The 21530-nt window shown below is 43.4% G+C and overlaps 3 protein-coding genes across 4 annotated transcripts in view; 2 read left to right on the top strand and 1 right to left on the bottom strand.

Annotated features, from left to right (window-relative positions):
- The window catches only part of DPF1 (double PHD fingers 1), a 199084-nt gene that overhangs the window by 84027 nt on the left and 93527 nt on the right, over window positions 1-21530 (bottom strand). The gene's annotated exons all lie outside the window — the stretch shown is intronic.
- Window positions 2739-16737, top strand: LOC142102300 (zinc finger FYVE domain-containing protein 1-like). The gene is made up of 11 exons (XM_075187089.1): window positions 2739-3144; window positions 4669-5173; window positions 5305-5522; window positions 5732-5838; window positions 6606-6714; window positions 7129-7226; window positions 9522-9639; window positions 11208-11378; window positions 13362-13539; window positions 14167-14274; window positions 14724-16737. Exons 1-11 carry the CDS (start codon window positions 3034-3036, stop codon window positions 14954-14956), a joined length of 1956 nt encoding a protein of 651 aa, XP_075043190.1. The 5' UTR covers window positions 2739-3033; the 3' UTR covers window positions 14957-16737.
- Window positions 20609-21530, top strand: part of LOC142102301 (HHIP-like protein 1) — a 29520-nt gene continuing 28598 nt past the window's right edge. Inside the window, exon 1 of one of the 2 annotated variants that reach the window (XM_075187092.1) lies at window positions 20609-21335. In XM_075187092.1, coding sequence (XP_075043193.1) covers window positions 21072-21335 — 264 coding nt within the window. In that variant the 5' untranslated portion in view covers window positions 20609-21071. The remainder of the gene's footprint in view (window positions 21336-21530) is intronic. The other variant, XM_075187090.1, reaches the window with a different exon arrangement.

A 21530-nucleotide genomic window follows, 5' to 3' on the forward strand; every position in this document is an offset into this window, starting at 1 on the left:
CGCTGAGCGTCTGACCAGGACAGAATATGGAATTTGGTTATACTGTAATGTTTATATTTTATTAAAATACTCATCCTTAATAAATATCAACTTGCAAAGCCGATGAAACAATTATATTTTGTTGTGGATATGTACCCCAGCACGCATGGTCAAGACAAGTGTTTTTTCTTGAGTTCTTTAAATTATTTATTATAAAGTAGAGGCTTGTTGAAATCCTTTTCCAAAAGAAACCCAAAATCCCTATTCATTATTGGATACATTAATGTAGAGTGTAAAAGCAACATCCTAATAACTAAGTGTGGAATCATTATCCCATACATTTCAACATGATCTATATTTGGGTTGTGCATAATAATTGCTCCAACTCTTCCTAGTACTTATCCTACAAGTCCTTTTAAACAATACTGCACTGCTATTTAGAGCCATAGGATGCTGAGCCAAATATTTTTTGGCATTCCTGCTACCTGGAGATCTGCCTCTTGTCACAGAGGTTGGATATATATCTTCTGCCGCTGGTACAACTAAGCACGTATTGCAGTGGATCCCAAACTTTCTCAGTTCGAGGCACCCTAAAGGTCTCCATAATTTTTTCAAAGCACCCCTAAGCCATAATAATTACTAAAGCTGGGTACGCACTACAGAATTTTCCACCAACTTTTTATGACGATCGATGGTCCGATCGCTCGGTCCATGGACTGCATACACACTAGCCTTGTTTTAAACGATAAAGGGAAGAGCGGACGTCCCGTTAGCGACTTTTTACAGCCATGTTGTCGTGAGCAATAATTTTAATTTCGTACACACTGAAGCATCATTTGCGGGACATGTAACAAGATACCAAAGACATTAGCATAAAGGGGCAGAGCTTTTACTATAGTTAACACCCAAAGCCACATAAAAAGAGAAGGCAACACTGTCTCTTCATTCATTCCTATAAAATAGAAGTTTATTGCCATACATAAAATTTAGAAAAAAACATTTAACTGGTAAAGTGCAATGCAATGAATTTTTCCTAATAATAAAATCCCTTCATATGTAATGGAATGCTCCATTCTCTGCGGGCATCATCGCTGATTGGTCCACAGCAGAAATGAACGCCCATGTCTGAGTGTATGAAACACAAAACACGAGTCAGTGATGTGCGGATATCGCACCACGTGGGACTGGTACAGGCATCACAAATTTACATACACACGCCCCCCATGTCAAGGAAGTATCGGAGGATTGTCGTGGATCGGTCGGAAGTTTATACACACTACACAACGGAAAGGAGATTGGAACGAAAATATTAAACGGTACGACCAACCAAATGAGGAGACAATCGTACATTTGGGAAGACTTTCGACCATCGTGTCACTGCACACACTGACCCGACTTTCGAACGAGTATGTCGGCTGGTTGAGCCGATTATTTGACAAAAACCCTGTAGTGTGTACTGAGCTTAAGTAGTCCCCTGCCTTGCTTACCACTGGCCCTGGCCATGGCACCCCTGTAAGATTGCCACGGCGCACAGTTTGGGAACCATTGACGTATTGTATTAATGCAGCCTGGTTTGGTCCTTACATGCATAAAAGTCACCTAAACTTTTGATTAGCACATTATTGTTTTGATCGCACTGATTTTTATAGTATAATGTACAAATAGCACACCAGGGCATGAATACATTTTAGCAGACACTGATAGAAGAAGGTTGCCAATCCCTGCTGTATAGTAGTCAACATTTTAAAAGGATTTCTGGGGTCACTTTGATGCTGATTAGGTGTATGTAAGCACTTTGTGGGTCTTTATTTACTAAAATCTATATCAATACATGTTGACTGAACTTCATTATAATGTAATTCTGTTGCATTTTAAATACTCTTCAATAAATATAAATCATACTTGCCCACTCTCTCGGAATGCCGAGAGGCTCCTGAATTCTGAGTTCTTCTCCCGGACTCCCAGGAGAGCAGGCAATTCTCCTGCATCCTGCCCACTTCCTAGTGAAGTGGGCAGGATGAGAGCCTTAACGACGGTGAATCCATACTTACCAACTTTTTGTAGTTGGCGTCCGGAAGCCTCAAGGGTGAAGGTGGGCGTGCAGGGGATGGGGCTCTGAAAATCGAGTCATTTTGGACCCACCCCCCGTGACGTATTGACGTCATTTTACAGCAGGGCCAAATGCCGCAATTCCCGGAGAATCACTGCATTTTGGACCTAATTTTGCCCACTTCACTAGGAAGTGGGCAGATGCGGGAGACTGCCATACTCTTCCGGGAGCCCGTGAGACTCACCTGAAATGTGGGAGTATCCTGGACATTCCGGGAGAGTTGGCAAGTATGGGTGGATTGCATAATTTTGGCCCGCCCTAGTGACAAAATGTCAATTCCATTGTGGGGGCGAGGCCAAAATGACGCAATTGGCTGCTCCCCCCCCCCCCTCCGTGATCTCCTGGAGGTCAAAAATTAAAAGTTGGCAAGTATGATATAAACATATACAGTATACAGAATAAGAATTGATGGTGCAAATGGTATAAAATATACAAAATAAGATTACATTCACGGGAAACCTTATTGGGCTGAGTCACTCGGCTACCTACATATTTTTTTTTCCCTTTAAAATGTTCCTAAAAGGCTGCTGAGCTGAGTCTCGCCCCTCAGTTTAAAATTTGCCAGGCAGCCCCTGATTGCATCCGTTGTTGTCAATGTTATAAAAAAAAATGGGGATATTTTCCAGAGACCAATCTTTAAAAGCTGGAACTGTAGGTCCAGTTAGCAGCTGTGTGTACAATATCAGAAATCCATGGCCTGCAGCTGGGAGATTACTACCCCTGAACAAACATACAGACATAATAATAATAATAATAAGGGAGAATGTAGACACATGCTGGTTTCATGTGGGAATAACAATACTCCTTGTACTAACGCTGCCTGGACACTAGGTGGCACTGCGGCGCCCGGACATGCTTCTGTAAACACTGAAAGTGAAAGTACCCAGCGGGTGGCTGACAGCACCAACCTGGTCGGATGAGCGATCACCTACCCCGGGCGGATCATGTCTGCACTACTCCTGGAGGACCCCTTGACCATAAAGAGTCCCCAGTCTGGGAAGCAGGAGGAGGATGATGTCAGTTTCCTGCTTGTGGATGACAATGAGAACCTGCAGGTAGGTAGAGGTACATGTACAGCCTATGTGTGGTGTTTGTGTGTGTAGGCTGTGTTAGTCCTATACATGTATGTTTGTATATGAGGGGTTTAATCTATACTGAGTTTGTGGTTTATTGTATGTGAAAATAACTATGCACACGTGATACGCAGGTCCCATACCTTTAAACTATCACGTGACCAGTGTGTGCCTGTCCTGTGTCAGCACAAGTGTACTACACTACAATGCAGTCACAGTACATTGTGCTACACAACATACTGCACAGGCACAATGCACTATACTACAACACAATGCACATTATAAAACACAGGCACAATACACTATAACAAACAAACACTGCTTCACAGGCAAAGTCCACAGCAGCACTACAAATACACTATATAGGGTGAAGGGACAAAACCCTATCGCTGCAGAAAACACCCTGGCATAGTGTAAAGCATCCCCAGGCTGGTCAGTGCAGGATCGCAAAAGAAAAACAACCCCAAAAACATTGTGCCCCCTCCCAGAGTTTACCAGCCTGTGTGATGAAAAGTGCTGAGACACTTCCTAACTCCTCTGGCCTCCTAGTATAATGGTCCTAAGATGGATCGGCAGCATTATGTGCACTGTACCATACAGATAGAGGGAGGATGTGGCATAGGGCAGTATAATGCAGAATGTATCTACCACATAGAGATAGGGAGGACCTGACAGAACTGCAGTGTGTATGGATCTATTACACCAGGCAAAGGCAACCTATAGATGGAGGGAGGACATAGTATAGGATAGTATTATGTGGAAGTGTATCATAGGTGGATGAACTGTGAGAAATAGTGCATAATGTATCTATCATATAAATAAGGACAGTATAGTGTAGGAGTGAATCTATCATATGGATAAAGGGAGGACATATCATTTGGCAGCATAATGTGGGGTATACAATATAGACAAAAGAAGAACATAGCATTATGCGGAATGTACCATATACATGTAGGGAGGACATGGCATAGGGCAGCATTATGCAGAGTGTACCATATACATGTAGGTAGGACATAGTATAGTGCAACATTATGCGGAATGTACCATTTACATGTAGGGAGGACATGGCATAGGGCAGCATTGCACAGAATGTATCTATCATACACATAGGAGGGACCTTATGGGACTCCAGTGTATAGAAGGGTATCTGTCGTATAATCAAAGAGAGGACATAGCATCTGGCGGAGTGTACCATATAAATGGAGGGACTGCATGGTATAGGGCAGCATTAGGCAGAATGTACCACACAGAGGGCAGACAAGGCCTAGGGCAGCATTATGCAGAAGGTACCTACCATATAGAAGTAGGGAGGACCTGATGGGACTGTGATGTGTAGGAGTTTTAGGAAAACTAGGGGACTGGTTTTATATGTGAACGGCCTCATGGAAGAAAATAATTTATCACTTCAAAATGTTTTTGGTTAATTGTCTCCCGTTGCTCACAACTAACATGATACTGATCTTTTTTCTAGTGTAATTTAAGTTTGAGTATTTAATTTACTTTCAGGTAAAAGACGCGGCAGACTTCATTAATAAGCTGGGGTGTTGCACGCAGCAACCTGTTAAAGTTCTCAGTATTTTTGGCAACACCGGAGATGGGAAATCCCACACACTCAACCAGATGTTTTTTGAGGGTCTCGAGGTCTTCAGCACCTCCCCGTCCCAGGATTCCTGCACCGTGGGGGTGTGGGCCGCCTACAATCCAACCTTGTCTCTCGTTCTCCTGGACACAGAAGGCCTTCTGGGGGCCACTGACAAACACAACCAGCGGCTACGTCTTCTCCTGAAGGTTCTTGCTGTGTCTGACTTGGTGATCTACAGGACGAGAGCGGAGAGGTTACACAACGACATGTTCCAATTTCTGGGAAACGCTTCCAAAGCTTATCTGAAATTCTTCACCCCTGAACTGAAAGCCTTATCGAGTCGCTGTGGGCTGGAGGTGACGTTATCCAGTCTTGGACCGGCCCTCATCATTTTCCAGGAGACCTCCCGGACAGATCTGCTGGGCCATGGTGAGGAACTGGGTTATATTGTATATTGAAGTTGTCCTCTTGTGTCGCTGGTACGCACGTAAACGTCTCCCCGCTGTTCATGCGTGTTCGTACTCTGCTGTGTTACATGCATGCTTTCTCATGTCCTGCAGGAAGTACGGTCCGTGGCCAAGCTGAGGCAGATCTCTTGAAAAGATTCCATGAACTGGGAACCCCTCCTGAGGCTTTTAGCTCAGTCCAATATGTGGGAACAAAGACTGTGATCCCACCTACCGACTTCTCCCAGTTAAAGGAGACCGTCAAAAAGCAGGTGACGGACACATCTACTCGCTCATCCAGACCACTGTCCCATGTCTTCACAGCGCTGCAGGTACGTGGTGGGGATTATACATTACCTGGTGCCATCCTTTGTCCCTCTAGGATAATGACATGCTCATCCACAGTGTCAGAGATACATAGACAACTGCTGCTATGTATTTTGGTTAAGGCGTCTGCTTACCTCTTGTCAGGATTGGAATAAAATCAGTAATGACTTTATTGTGAGTGTAACTCTTGTGTTTTGTTTTGTCTTTCTTGCAGAGCCTGAGCGAGCGGTTCTCTGGAGATATACCGGAGGAGCAGGTTCATATCACCTCTTTCTTTCCGGACGAATATTTCACCTGTTCCTTGCGTTGCTTAAGCTGCCGGTAATTCTGTAACTAGTAGGACAATGCCCTTATCTAATAATAATAATAATACAGGAGTTATGATCTTCTCTACAGAGGTGGATCAGTCAGTGGATGAATAATTCTGATAGACGCAGGTCTAGTTATAGAAGCATCCGTGTTTATGTAAAGCGAACACCCAGTATTCAGGGGTCGAAAGCAAAAATGACATCTCGCTTATTTCTCCTGCTTGTCCATATGTACATAGCTCCATTCAGACTCTACCTTGGGGTGATAGCGTTTCCTTTCTTCCTTGTGAAGTCCTACATTATTTACAAGCCACAAAATGATTATTTATATAAAATGTTACATGTGTTCGTCTTCTCATTGCAGTAATTACCCTAATGAGTTTTTCGTATCAGTTACTATCCTGCATGTGATAAATATCCTCTATTACCATTGTAAATATTTTACAGTGGCCTAATGGTTAGCACTTCTGCCTCACAGTACTGGGGTCATGAGTTCGATTCCCGACCATGGCCTTATCTGGGTGGAGTTTGTATGTTCTCCCCGTGTTTGCGTGGGTTTTCCTCCGGGTGCTCCAGTTTCCTCCCACACTCCAAAAACATACTGGTAGGTTAATTGGCTGCTCTCTAAATTGACCCTAGTGTCTGTGTGTGTGTGTGTCTGTCTGTCTGTCTGTCTGTCTGTCTGTCTGTCTATATAGACTGTTAGCTCCAATGGGGCAGGGACTGATGTGAATGAGTTCTCTGTATAAATAATTGATGATGATGATCTATTACCCACAGGTCACGCTGCAAGAACAGAATGAACCATCTTAAGGACAGTGTCCCCCACCAGGCAGATGGTTTGTGCCAGTTTGCCCATGAATATAACAATAAAGTTTTGATTTGTACGGTGAGTGGAGGGGTTATATCCTACAGGAGATATGAGAGGAAGGGACAGATATTTGGGGAGAGAGATATGGGGGGTCTACTAAAGAGGTCTGTGTGGGATAAGACTGGACTGAACTGGTCTATTTGGGGGTAAGGCTGTACAGGACTGTGTTGTATGGGGAGAGGGATTGTGGATGTTAGTACTGATGCAGACCTTTCATAGACGCTAGACCAGTGTTGGCTAACCTGTGACACTCCAGGTGTTGTGAAACTACAAGCCCCAGCATGCTTTGCCAATATATAGCAGCTTATTGCTGGAAGGGTATGTTGGGACTTGTAGTTTCACAACACCTGGAGTGTCACAGGTTAGCCAACACTGCGCTAGACGAAGAAAACCAATCTGTCTCTTAAAAACACCATCTTCTTTTTCCCACAGCAATGTTATGAGAGCGGCCGAGAGATGCTCGTTGTCCCAAAGACCGTAGCGTCCACAGACAGTCCCTGGATGGGCTTGGCAAAATACGCCTGGTCTGGGTACGTTGACTTTTATACTTTAGTTTGTCTGCATGTTATTCTCAATGTACCGTAAGCTGGTTACTGACCGCTCTTGTAGTACACAGCACCGCTGTATCCATCAGACCACTCCTCTGCTTGTATTAAGCTAGGCCTCTAGGCTAATATTTGGCACCTATACAGGGCCTGATCAACCACTAGGCTGACCAGGCTGCAGCCTGGGGCGCTGGGTCCCGGGGGGCGCTGCCCTGTGGGTATTTTTTTTTAAAAAAAAAATATTTTTTTTTTTATTTTTTTTTTTATTTTTTTTTTTTTCTTCATTCATTTTTTTTTCCGGGGTGGGGGAGGGGGGGGGGGGGTCGCCGCGGGGGGGTGGAGGGCTCGACAATCAAAAGCAATGGTGGTCAGTGGTTAGCAACACACAGCCAATCGCCAGGCTGCCTGTTGCTGTGCAGCAGACAGGAAGCAGGACGTCTTCACTTCCTATCTGCTGATCTGAGGAGAGGAGCGACGCTGGCACAACTACAGGTAATTGAAGGGGGGAACTGCCCTGCATATCTATAGGGAGGGGGGGAACTGCCCTGCATATCTATAGGGAGGGGAGGAACTGCCCTGCATATCTATAGGGAGGGGGGGGGAACTGCCCTGCATATCTATAGGGAGGAGGGGAACTGCCCTGCATATCTATAGGGAGGGGGGGGGAACTGCCCTGCATATCTATAGGGAGGGGGGGGGGGGAACTGCCCTGCATATCTATAGGGAGGGGGGGAACTGCCCTGCATATCTATAGGTAGGGGGGGAACTGCCCTGCATATCTATAGGGAGGGGGGGGGGACTGCCCTGCATATCTATAGGGAGGGGGGGGACTACCCTGCATATCTGTAGGGAGGGAGAGGGGGGACTGTCATGCATATGTATAGGGAGGGAGAGGGGGACTGCCCTGCATATCTATAGGGAGGGGGGAGAACTGCCCTGCATATCTATAGGGGGGGGGGGAACTGCCCTGCATATCTATAGGGGGGGGGGAACTGCCCTGCATATCTATAGGGAGGGGGGGAGGAACTACCCTGCATATCTATAGGGAGGGGGGGGGGACTACCCTGCATATCTATAGGGAGGGAGAGGGGGGACTGTCATGCATATGTATAGGGAGGGAGAGGGGGACTGTCATACAAATCTATAGGGTGGGAGGGGGGGGCTGCCATGAAAATCTATAGGGAGGGAGAGAGGTTGATATGTATGAAGGAGGGCAGAGGAGGGGGGCTGATATATGTGACTGGGGGAGTTTTGATGTGACGGGGGGGGGGATAGCTAGCTAGCAGAGTGGAGGTAAGGAAAATAGCTGCAAGGGGGATGGATGCAGGATGGGAGGTAAAGAAAATGGCTGCAGCAGGGGTTAAGGAAAATGGCTGTGGGGGGGTTGTGGTTAAGGAAAATGGCTGCAGGGGGTATTTAAAAAATACAGCAGCTTTGGGGGGCAGAATCTCATGATTGTGTGGTGGTCACATGGGTGGTCTCAGCAATCACTTGAATACTAAATATTAGTGAGATGGGGCTGGTAGAGGTTTGTATTTGATTGACAACAAATATTCAGATATTGCTTATATATGCCTGTCCAATGGGGTACTTTTAGCTGGCCATAATGGAGTGTTTTGTTTTAACTAAAGGGCCTAATCATTCAGGGTTTGCATTATAATACATTTTTGCATTTTCAAAACAGGACGCCAACTTTCCAGAAGCCAGCGAGAGGATAACAAAGGTGCAGGGGGGGGGGGGGGGGGCGCTGCGGCCGTATTAGCCTAGGGCGGCCAGAACCCTTAATCAGGCCCTGCACCTATACCTGTAAAGTCGTATCCATTCAATGCCAGATTAGTCTAAAAATGAGCAATGTAATCATTGTGAGGCTTCAGGACAGCTCTCACTACAGATGACGTTGCTGTTTAGTGGAAGCCAAGTTCCAGTTTTGGGTTTTTATAGATCTCAATGACCTTTCCAAACTGGCAGCACCATGTCCATGATCACCACAGATGACCTTCTATATATGTGTGCGGCAGGACATTAATTTCTCTAGGATTTGACAATTTAGTTTCCAAGGGGTATATTTACTAAACTGCGGGTTTGAAAAAGTGGAGATGTTGCCTATGGCAACCAATCAGATTCTAGCTGTCATTTTGTAGAATGTACTAAATAAATGAAAGCTAGAATCTGATTGGTTGCTATAGGCAACATCTCCACTTTTTCAAACCCGCAGTTTAGTAAATCTAGCCCCAAGACACAAAAAAACCTGCATTTTTACACTTTAAATCTCCTTTGCAGGTATGTCCTAGAATGCCGTGTCTGTGGGATTATTTACCGGAGCCGGCAGTATTGGTACGGAAATAGAGGTCCCGATGGATCAATCGTACGTCAGGAGGTTCGACACGTCTGGTCTGAGGTACAAGCACCAATTCTAAATGTTTCAAAATACTCTATAGAATTTGATCCTTTTCTTCCATAAATGATTATAGTTTATCCCAGTGGTAGATATCTTGTGGATCTCCAGTTATCCTGGAACTTTATGTCTCTGCCAGCCTTTTGCCACAAGTTTTTCAGGCTTTGGCTAACTGGACATGCTGGAACATGTAGTTCTACAGTACCTGAAAAGACAGGTTAGTTAGGACTGGATTAACCGGTCTAAATACAAATGTTGGGAGGTGGGTTGTCCTGATTTTCTGACATTTTTCATACATTTGGCACACAAGGATAACATGTCTATAATATGTATTCCTAATTCAAACATTCTTCATACACCCTTATACCTATACGTTTTCTGAAAGTCTGGGTTTTGTGACATTAGGACAGGAATCTGTGTCTTGTTACTCCACACTATACATTCATTTGTTGGTTTTTTAAATAATCTTAAGAAAAGATAACCCTGTGACCCAAGGGTCCACGTTTAAATGTAGAAGTGGCGATGGAAAATGTAATGGGAATCTAAGTGAATGGAATTTGACTGCTTTGATATGAGAAGTGGCAATGTGGCGAACATAACAGACATGTCTAGGCCTAAACGTAGTACAAAGAGCTGCTGGGTTGAGTAATAATGTTGATTAGACAGTCCAAATAGTGACGTTGCCCCCAAATTAACCCACAATGACCCTGCTGCAGTTTTGGGATACACAGAATGTTTTAGCACATTGTACAAACACCCAGGACTGTAAGTAAATGTCCCCGAATGTGGGTAACGTACGAAGCGCAGAATCAGAATATATGCACAGGCCATGCGGAGGATTAGTGAGGACGTCCCTTGATAATTATGGAGCGGTGCAAAAAGGTGATTTCATTTGTACAGCGAGATAATTGAAATGTGATAAAATGCACACTGTACCCCCTTAATGTAGAGAGGACAGCTGCATGAAAGTGCAGAGCATCGCTTCTCTCTGATTAGCCGGTGGTCAGCTGACCAGAGTGGTCCTTTAACTCCCGCAGAGTCCCCTGAAGTTCAGTTCAGCACATCCGGTATCTTCTGGCTGCTTCCATCCGGCTTAACAACCAGAAGGTCCTGGGGATAATGCCAGGGCTCTTACCCACGTAATGTAATCATGTGCTCACTGACAGGGGATTATATATAACGTGACTGCTGGCAGTGATATCTTCCTTAGTATTACATTTATAGGTGTATAGAACACTAACATATTAACACCTATTTGGATTGTGTAATATTGTTAATCCCCTGCTATATGAAATTATGTAAGAGTGTTTTCTAAATCCGATTAACTAGAAATACTACTTATTTTGTAATTAATTATTTACTTTTTTTTTATTCAGATTTATGCACGTCTCCCTAAGAGTCTTTACCTTTTATGTAACTGATGCAAACAATATTAGGCTATAATATATCTCCTCCAGTATTTGGGAATTATTGGTTGAAGCCAGGAATTGTTTACATCGTCAGTATTCCCGATGACCCTACCCCACTACCAGGACTGCCCCATTTCCTTGTTTCTGTATGTTTTCCTGCAGGACGACTCTTGCTCACTGGACCAGCACAACGCGGCTCAGCGAGTCCTGGATGGGGTGAACTCAGTCATCCAGTCTGTGAACCAGTACAGCTCTGTGCCCACCCGCACGGCCACCTCCTGGCTGACTGACCGAGTGGCTCCACCGTATTGGCGACCAAATGCAGAGGTTACTGTAAGTTCTGCTCACTCCTGAAATGAGTCTTGTTCCCGATCTGTGTTCTCCTTGTTCTCCATTTACACTAATTGCCGGGTTATTGGACTCGCCAATAAAATAATACATTGCCTGGTCTGATGAATCCAACTTCCTGTGGTTTTAAATGATGGGAAGACCGGGATATAGCAAAAAAAATAATAAAATGCATAAGTCCATTGACCTATCCTACTGGGTATGAACAGTACAGGCATGTAATGTGTCACGTGTGTTTTCATACATACATTGGGTCTCTTGATTAGAATCGGGCAACATTTCCATGTTACAGCGTACCTGAATATCATTCCTGATGAAGTACATCCCTGTACTGTCACTGATAATGATCTTATTCAGCAATATAATGCCACAGGTGTAGGGAAGTTCTGGAATCTTAATGAGTTCCGCCATTTATATAGAACATTCCGAAAAGTAACTCCTACCATGTCCAAGTGTTCCATTTCCACCTGGACAAGGTAGGAGCCTCAGGGGGCTCCATCACAGTGTCACCGTCTTCCTGGCATAATGTAACAACCGAAGAAGAAATAATATATGGGCCCCAGGCAAGGACATATCATCTTTTAGGCCTAATAAATAGACCTTGGGGCAAGAAATACTGGACAGAACAAGTTGCTATAGAGCCTCCTATAGAGCCATGAACTTTTCTCCAGAAATGATTCCTGGTCATGTAGATGAATGTACATTCTGCTAAGTGACACCTGTTGCCTCTTGTTCTTCCCCTTCTGAATTATGGAGGACTCTCTCCTCTGCACTGTTTACATTGGACCACCACAATAGAGGGCTTAATATATGAGTAGGCCACTCGCCAAGTCCTAGATCCTCATCACTGGTGTAACTCGGGTTGGTGCTGTTAGAGGTACTAGCATTGATGGCTGTCTTGCTGGGACCTCAAACATCAGCCTGAAGACGTGCGATGACGAACGCAGGAGCCAGGGCTGATTTTGGACTCGGACTGTACTCCTGTTTTGGGCCCTCCGTTGTGGGAGCCCAATATAGACATGAACCAAAAAAGTGCAAAGGAAGGGAACACATAATTCAGGTAAGCAGCTAGTGAGGGGGAATGGACCTTTGAGCATCTGTGGGATGAAATGGCTTGAGCTATTCACAGTAGAGATCCATTACCAGGTGCTTTGTAACAACTAGGAAATACACTGTGCCGGCATCCCTATATTGTAATGTTAAACCCATTGGTACAATAGAACACACTGCGCTTAAGATTCTGATAAACTACCTAAGCTGATAGAGCTGCTAGCAATTAAACAAGGTATTCCTCCTTGACTCGATTAAATAATTTACAAACAATAAATTCCTGCGCTCACATCAGATACTAACATATAAAACCGGCAGTATTGACTGGGCATATAAACTAAAATGTAGTGTTAATCCCTAAAGGGTAATGGACTAGAATTAATTAGGGAGGCTAATTCTACTGCACCAGAGGTCCACAGGCAGTCTCCCAACTTACTGGTCTGGCTTACTCTGCTCAGCTTCCAAGATCGAACGTTTTGGGCGTACCTAGAGTAATATGACAGTAGAATCCAGATATTTTTATATATATATATATATATATATTATTGTGTGTGTTAGTATTAGTATCTGATAGGAGCACAGGCCGTTATTGTTTGCAATTGTTAAATCCGTGACATGACAGTCCGGCTTTTCTGAAGGCAAATGGGAACAATTCGCTGTTTAGTAGATATTAAAGTGGCCAATTATAAATGTCAAGTTATGTGACAGAGATTATGTCTGAACTCTATAAAAACCTGGTGTTCTCACTCCTGCCTTATCTCACCCCACAGTGTGTCCGACGTCCCCTTATATCTCATTTCTGCTCTGGCAGACTCTGTCCTTTTATAGAACAATGAAAACCCTTATGTTTTCCTCCTTCTTACATTGCCTAATATGTTGTCCAAACACCCGATGTCATGTTATTCCCGCCACCTGTAGAAGTGTCATGGATGCAAGAAAGACTTCCTGCCGGCTGAGCGGAAACATCACTGCCGAGCTTGTGGGGAGGGCTTCTGTCACAACTGCTCCAATCAAACTATGCCCGTTCCTGAGCGAGGGTGGGGTCCGTCCCCTGTGCGTGTTTGCAAAAAGTGTCACAGTCAAGGACCCGTGAAAGGTGAGAGACAGACCGATGGTGAAGAGAGGTGCGAGGGCCATGGTATAATCTCTAGCCTACGTATTATACAACGGTACAATTGTTACGTGGCAGAAGCATATTGGGTTATGTTATATGAGAGCATGTCAGCCTGGATGAAAAGATGACTTGAGTGGGTCCTGTAAGGGCTTCCAACCATTATTAATTCTGTAAGCAATTATCAAGGGCTCCCACCGTTCATCTATCATTTAACTTGTAGTGAAGAACTTCTCAACCACAGTTGGTCTGTGAGCGGATAACTTTCACAATACTTGTGTTTTTGCTACAAAGATCCAGGACAACCTCAGCGTATCTGAAGCTACAGGAGTTTGCTCCTTGCTAATGTTGGTTATTACATTAAAGTATCATTTTCTGTAATGTTTTTGTGTAATAGTTGTTGATATTCTGAGGTTGTGCCTCACATTGATGGGTGCTGTCACTCTCTCTATCTCGCAGTCTCAGGTGTGATAAGATGTTGTTATCCGTCAAGTACTTCCGTAGATATAATGTTATATTCCAACGGCCATTCTCCCTTGTAGTCTCCATATTCCACTTTCTCTGATAAACTAACATTTGGATTTGATACAGATCTGTGTGTTCTCCCCACAGGGCAGCAGACTGTAGAAGACAATGGGAGAACTCTATTGCCTCGCAAAGTGACGGAGATGGCTCAGAGCTCGCTGGACATGGTGTCTTCTGTGATGGATTATCCTCTAGGTAATGTCCTCCAGTTTCTCTTTAACCTCAGATTATAAACTCCTTGGGGGTATATTTACTAAACTGTGGCTTTGAAAAAGTGGAGATGTTGCCTATAGCAACCAATCAGATTCTATTATTATTCTATTATTTAGTACATTCTACAAAATTACAGCTAGAATCTGATTGGTTGCTATAGGCAACATCTCCAACTCTCCTTTCCATGCTTTCTGATGCGGCTAACCGGTGATTCTTTACAGCCAATGGGCGATAGTTATGGGAAGGACCCCACAAAGAGCTACATGGGGGAGGGGGGGTTAGCCAATAGTAGACCACGCATTTAAGAGTCCATTTGGTCATATGAGGTTTCATCAAAATTGATCATCTCCCCTGCGTTCATCATCCTGATGTCGGATGCGATACCCGTCTCTTGTGTCTGTCATACTTTATTATTTCCTAACAACTTACAGGTTTTGTGAAGGAAGCGGCTCGACCCAATTATTGGGTGTCGGACCAGGAGATCTCCCAGTGTCACGAATGCAAAAAGCCATTTACACCTAAAATGTCCAGGCATCACTGCCGGGCATGTGGCCAGGGATTCTGCCACATGTGCTCAGATGTTCAGCGACCGGTCCCCTCCCGTGGATGGCATCACCCGGTCCGTGTGTGCCAGGGCTGCCACCTGAAGAAGGGGGAGCTGTAAGGCGGACAATGTTTCGCCCTGTGCGTGTTGACTGATTAACAGACACAGAGACGGGATGAAGCTCAGCGGAGACGTGGAAGGTTACAACGGACTGTACAGCCTTGTGAGAAACCAACACTTGTGACCTCCAATCATCCTAATAGCAAATTACCTATAATAATTGTCTATTGCTGCACAATGCCTTAAACTCAGTTACCACTATTCCAGAATGGCTTTGGAAGAAGTTACCTGAGCTAAATCAGGGATATTAATGGAACCTAGAAAACTGGAGCTAAACTCATTTACGGAAATATCCACTATCATCTAGAGAACCAACATTCCTTGTTCACAGACTAATTCACTACTGGAACACTGTGTAATGTCATATAAATCTCTTCCATATAAGCACTGACCGGCCATGTGCAAGTAGATTAGTCACAGACCAATCTGTGGGAAAGGAACCCACCGTTAATTATGTCTTTTGGGCACATTAAAGTGGTTTTATTAGGAGCATCTTTCCAATCCTCCCAATCTGGCTACGGTTGGGAATAATTTATTGATAGCAGTTCATGTTTTGCTTCCCAATATCAACGAATGAAGTGAGATTTAATAATGGTCATGTCTTTCATAACGCACATTACACATATGAAGAAAAAACATGGAATTTCATGATATACTTCTTTTTTTTTTTTAGTTTGGCACTTTATGTGAGATTACATTGTATTAAATGACACCACTGTATCGTTAAAGGGTTCACTAAACCTACAATATCAGTTGATTGAGGATAGAAAGGCATCTCAATTATACAGTCGTAAAACTTCCCATTCCAGAACTTGAAAAAAATATTGATATTGCATAAGTTTGACTGGGTACACACTCCAGAAATATTCTCCTGATGTGAAATCTATAACGATTTTACCAACAACTGATAAAAAAATAAGTTCCGATCAGCACGCCGATTCATGTGTACACACTATACGCATATTACAACATTTACCTTCAGATCTGTGCTCTTTATCTGTCGTAACCATTGGCTGAAAAGATCATGACTCTGTAAACTCTATGGAAATCCTGCTTGTGAGTGCGTACACACTGCAGGATTGGAACAACATTGTTCCATTGCTGAATGAGATGTTTAGTTCAGTTTAAAAGTCGATTTGAAACGATACGATGAGCTTTGGAACTATAATCGCTCACCATTGGAGTGTACACACTAATGCGATATCGGGGCTAATGGTCGTTTATGGGGTGATTGGCCCAATTATCGACTGAAAGCCCTGTAGTGTGTACCCAGCCTTAAGCAGGCCATATACCCAATCTTAAGATCCTATTGCTTGAATCAATAGATATAGGAGAGAAAATTTAAATTGAAGTGGTAACATTGTAGTTTTTTTGGGGAAGTCTGTGTGTTAATGGGACACTAGTCTAACAATTTGTTATAATGTGTGTAGCTATCATCCATTCTTAATCTAATTTCTTTTTTTTAAAAAAATGATTGCTGTCATTTTAATTGTATATAAAGATAAATGTTGGCTCCATTGCCGGCCTTACAGCCTGAAATCACAGCATTGTCTTGAGTAGCTTTTCATTCCTCCAAGTTTACATAATATACTTGTTGTGGTTTGTTTTTTTTACTATACACAAATACTTGTATTTTAGGTTTGGTGGACTTTTATAGGTACATGATGGTATGAAACTGCATTTGTGATACATTCTCTTTAAACAATGTGGGTTTTCTTTGTATAGAAAGGGATTCTATTTTCTTGCATTATTCTTAGAATAAATTTATAATTTTAACAATGTCCAGCATCCTGGTATTCTCACCTCCTTTGCTAGTGATGTTTGCAACAGGGTGGCAGCGTGGTTAGCATTGCTGCCTCAATGCACTGAGACCGCTGGCTCTAGTCTGACCAGAGTCATTTCAGGTTGGAGTTTGTATGTTGGGCAGCACGGTGGCGTAGTGGTAGCACTTCTGCCTCACAGCACTGGGGTCATGAGTTCGATTCCCGACCACAGATAAGGCATCTGTGTGGAGTTTGTATGTTCTCCCAGTGTTTGCGTGGGTTTCCTCCGGGTGCTCCGGTTTCCTCCCACACTACAAAAACATACTAGTAGGTTAATTGGCTGCTATCAAAATTGACCCTAGTCTCTACCTGTCTGTCTCCCTCTCTGTGTCTGTGTGTGAGTGTGTGTCTATATTAGGGAATTTAGACTGTAAGCTCCAATGGGGCAGGGACAGATGTGAGTGAGTTCTCTCTACAGCGCTACGGAATCAGTGGCGCTATATAAATACATGGTGATGATGATGATGATGTTTCCCCATTTTCTTTCACATTCCAAAAACATAGTGCTAGGCTAATTGGCTGCTGTCAGAAATAGGCCTGAGTGAGTGTTTGTGTGATAGAGAATTTAGACTGTAAGCTCCAGTGGGGCAGGGACTGATGTGAATTACTAAATATTCTTTGTAGAGGGCTGCGTAATATAAATAAATTATAATATTAATGTATGTCCAGCATTGTCCTACATATCTTTCCTAGAACCTTTTTCCCCAAATGATCTCTACAAGCTCTTGGTCCATTACCTAGAATCATTTATTGCTGCCACTTAGTATATCTTTTTTTCTAGGATAACTCTAGTACTTAGACCTCCGTTTTGGAAAAGTGAGGCAGATGCTTAAATTTTAAGAGAAATTGGCCTCTTTTTGTGTCTGTGCTCTGTTCCTCAGTAAAGGACCAGGATATATTAATTTGGCTGCATTGTCTGCCAATGTTGTGACCTAGATAACAATATTAGTCAATAAGAAGACACATTCCTTTTCAGTGATATAAATAGGTACAACTAACCAATAAGTATTTATATCTCCAATACAGTGCAGCATTGCTCCTGTGTCACCACCAGGGGGCGTTCAGTGCTGATCTGCTCCAGATGTTCCTCTGTATATAAACAGCCTGTCATTCTATATACTGAGCAGACCAGTCTTGGTCCCAGACACATGGATCATCATGGACATGCAGTAAAGTATTCTGCAGTCAGGAAAGATGGCCCATTAACTAGGTACAGGACCTGGGTTTCAACAGTTTCAGATATTTCTTCCACAAGTCTTTATTTTTATTGATTCCAAATATGAATAGTTCTCAGTCTCTGTGCCTGACAGCTGTACAGAAGATGGATCTCAGGTATGTTTGCTGAGCCAGTCATTACTTGGCTTGCGCTGCAGGACTGTTCTTAAACCATCCTGCGTCCAAGCCGTGTGTGAGGACATGGTCTTCTCCAGATCACTGACTCATCCCTCAGGGGAAGGGGGTGGGTATGTCAGATTCTAGAGAGCACATTATGTTTTTGGCCCCTGGGAGGAGTTCAGACCACCCACTCTATTAACACATCTTTGCCTGCAAAACTGTTTAGTTCTCTTAACTTTTAGGGAGATATTCTATAAAAGAAGTGGAACCAATTTGCCCCCTTCCTGCCAGCTGCGGAGAATAGCTTGCTCATTCGGTTTTCCCTGGAGAATTGAAGCCGCAGGTTTACATGGCGCTGGAGTGTTACAGTGGAGCCCCTATAATTAACAAGTGACAAAGTTTGCCTTAGCGTGTTTGTCCTTCCTACACCATACTTTCTAAAAATTTCTCCGCCTCTGCTTATGCTAAGGAGCAAAAAATGGGCATGGGTTTATATAAAGTCACATAAAACTGCACTATTATAGAATATATTCGTTTTATAGTGGGGGGGTTTGCTGTTTTTTTTTGTTTTTTTTTGTCTTTTTAACATATTTGCTCTGACTGAATCAGCAATTCACAGTATTAATGTAGGACAATACTAAAGAGAATAGAGAACCATCTATAAAATGTTAATTATTTCCTCAAAGGATTGGGAGGGGGGGATATCTTGTGAATATATTGTAAATAACTACTATTAATACAAGGATATATCGAGGCTATCTGTATTTTAAGAGGCAACTTTACATTTTCTAGGTAGGGAGCACTAGATATGATGACATGACCTGAGCTAAGGATCCTGCTGTAATCAGGACACAGGGATTACACTAGCTGTAGGCTATAAATTGGTCCCATATGGTTCTAGTTCAGCTTAGGTAACCTGTAGCTTTACAGTAGTTGTAGGACTACAACCGTACGCTGAACATAGCATAGAAAGGACTAATAGGCTGAGTACAACGTGAGGGATCTCAAGGCCCGGGAGGGAGATAACGCGGTACGTTTGTTATAATGAGAATGCATACAAACACACAGACACATATGTTTTCCATGTGCTGTGCTGGCTGACCTGCATGGTTACACTCCAGAGAAGCCCAGTTAGGTAACCAACTTTTAAGGAAATAGTGTACTTTGTAGGTCTATCTACAGTAACATACAGGCCTGGGACATATCACTGGCGGGCAGGCAGCTGGGCTATAACTAGGGCTGTGCGAGAGGGGCTACCGCCCAGGGCGCGGTGCCGAAGGGGGGCCCAGTTTATGAACATTTTAGATTAATTTGGTTAAAATTGAAGGCTAGTGGGGCAGCAGTTCTCCACCTCGCCCCCTGGTGCTAACATTTTCAAGTTGCGGGTCTGCACCAGGTGCATTTATTCAGAACGCAGCTTGAGTTCAAGCTGTGGGAAATCCCCATGTTATATATATGGCTGATTCGCTGTTAAGAGCTCTTTTGCGCCGGGAATTCTTAGGAGCTAGTATTGCGTCACGTATGAGGGATTTTTATTTTGTGAAGCCAGGGATCACTGGATTTATTACAGATGAAGAGCCTGGATCTAGGGGAGAAATAAAGAGAGTGAATGAGGGTATATATATCAATATGGGGTCTACGAAGTACTCCAGTTTATTAAGCTTTGAAAAGCTCTGCTTTCCTCAACTAGGTAACGTCAGAGATTGGTGTGAATGACTACATATCCGCTGAACAGCGCTGTGTAATATGATTGACACTATATAAATAATAAAGTACAACAATGTAGTATAATGCACGCAGTGCATGTATCTGTCATATGAAATGAAGGCAGCTCAATTGACCCTTCACTTTAATGAGTTATATTATTCCACAAGAGAAAACAAGCAGCATTTAATATTAAAAATAATAATGAGTGATAGTAGACAGTACTGTGTGATGACATCTTGTCTGCGTGTGCCTGCTCTTATCTATAAGTACTTCAGGTAAAATGTGTCGGCAGATTAATGCCCATAAACAAAGCAATGGTACAAATAAATATATGGGGGTACATTTATCAAGCTGAGGGTTTGAATAAGTAGAGATGTTGCCTATAGCATCCAATCAGATTATAGCTGTCATTTTGTAGAGTGTACTAAATAAATGATAACTAGAATCTGATTGGTTGCTACAGGCAACATCTCCACTTTTTCAAACCCGCCGCTTGGTAAATTTACCCCATGTTGTGCTGAGTAAACGGAAATTAACTCTATAGTAAGCAGCATTTATTGGCAGGTATAAGACTTTTCAGTCTGTGTCCTATCACTTTTAAGTCTCACTTGGTAGAGAAATAAAGTCATTTTGGTCAGTGTGGTGGCTGGCTAGCAAAGAAACATTTAAAGCAGCACGTATCCTAAAAGTCCCGGTCTGTGGAGAGATGTAAGTTAGTTTGGAGGGTGATGAGAGACAATTGGGGCTGGATTAAAGAGGAGGAGAAGGAGGGGAGAACTAGGCTAGACGTGGATCAGATATTCAGCAGCTCCATGTGCCGGAGGGGAGGAAGAGAGGCAGACAGACTGCGGGAGGTTACAAAAGTCAGAGCAGGAAAGAAATAGGTATAGAAAGAAGTTCACAGACGGGTGTGGGAGAGAGTGGGATATACACAGCAGAAATCACAGAAGAGACAATGGGAAGAGAAGAGAGGGCAGTTTGAATGGACATGACACAGGTTTAGAAGCAAAGTGTTATGCACTGATTGGATTGTGGATGTATTCTGCAGAAAGTGACTATCAGCATAAAACCTCATAGTATGGGGGGAGCAAGAGACATACTAGATATAGGGGAGGAAGGGGGGAGAGAATGAGTAACGTGGGGGAGGAACAAAGAAAAGTGCAGCTGGAATAAAGAAGAGAAAGAAGAGAGATAGAGACAGACAGAGAGAAAAGATCTGTACAGTTCCCAGAATCCTTCACTTTGCCTCCATGACAATCCATCCAGTACTTACCCTGTGGCTGCTCCTGGTTCTCACCACCTGTGTGGTGAGTGGTCACCCACAGTGTTTGGATTACAAGCCCCCTTTCCAGCCCTCAAAACCCCTGGCTTTTTGTTCAGCTTATTCCTCCTTTGGATGCTGTGACACAGCTGTCGACAGAACCATTGCTGACCGGTTCCACTACATCACAGAGTTCCTGGACCACACAGGGGTCAGCATATGCGGAGACTACATACGGAACATCCTGTGCCAGGTACTGAGTGTATTACTGTAATATTGCATGTTCTATGGTTTGTACAACATTCCTGCTGCTTCTTCCCTTCAGCAGGGATACTGGTCTAGGTATCCACCACTCCTGCAGTTAAATGCAATAGGAGTGTAAATGTTATGTTAATCTGTGAGTATTTGTAATCATTTTAGGTGACATATCTGTCTTACAAATATCATG

Source organism: Mixophyes fleayi, chromosome 9, assembly GCF_038048845.1.
Source record: "Mixophyes fleayi isolate aMixFle1 chromosome 9, aMixFle1.hap1, whole genome shotgun sequence".
NCBI lineage: Eukaryota > Metazoa > Chordata > Amphibia > Anura > Limnodynastidae > Mixophyes > Mixophyes fleayi.

Bases quoted from the DNA above. Each gene is read 5' to 3' on its own strand.
- LOC142102300 (XM_075187089.1), top strand. From the start codon at position 3,034: ATGTCTGCACTACTCCTGGAGGACCCCTTGACCATAAAGAGTCCCCAG. The intron at 5,839-6,605 runs GTAATTCTGTAA...TATTACCCACAG, and splicing joins TTGCGTTGCTTAAGCTGCCG to GTCACGCTGCAAGAACAGAA. The intron at 7,227-9,521 runs GTACGTTGACTT...TCTCCTTTGCAG, and splicing joins GCAAAATACGCCTGGTCTGG to GTATGTCCTAGAATGCCGTG.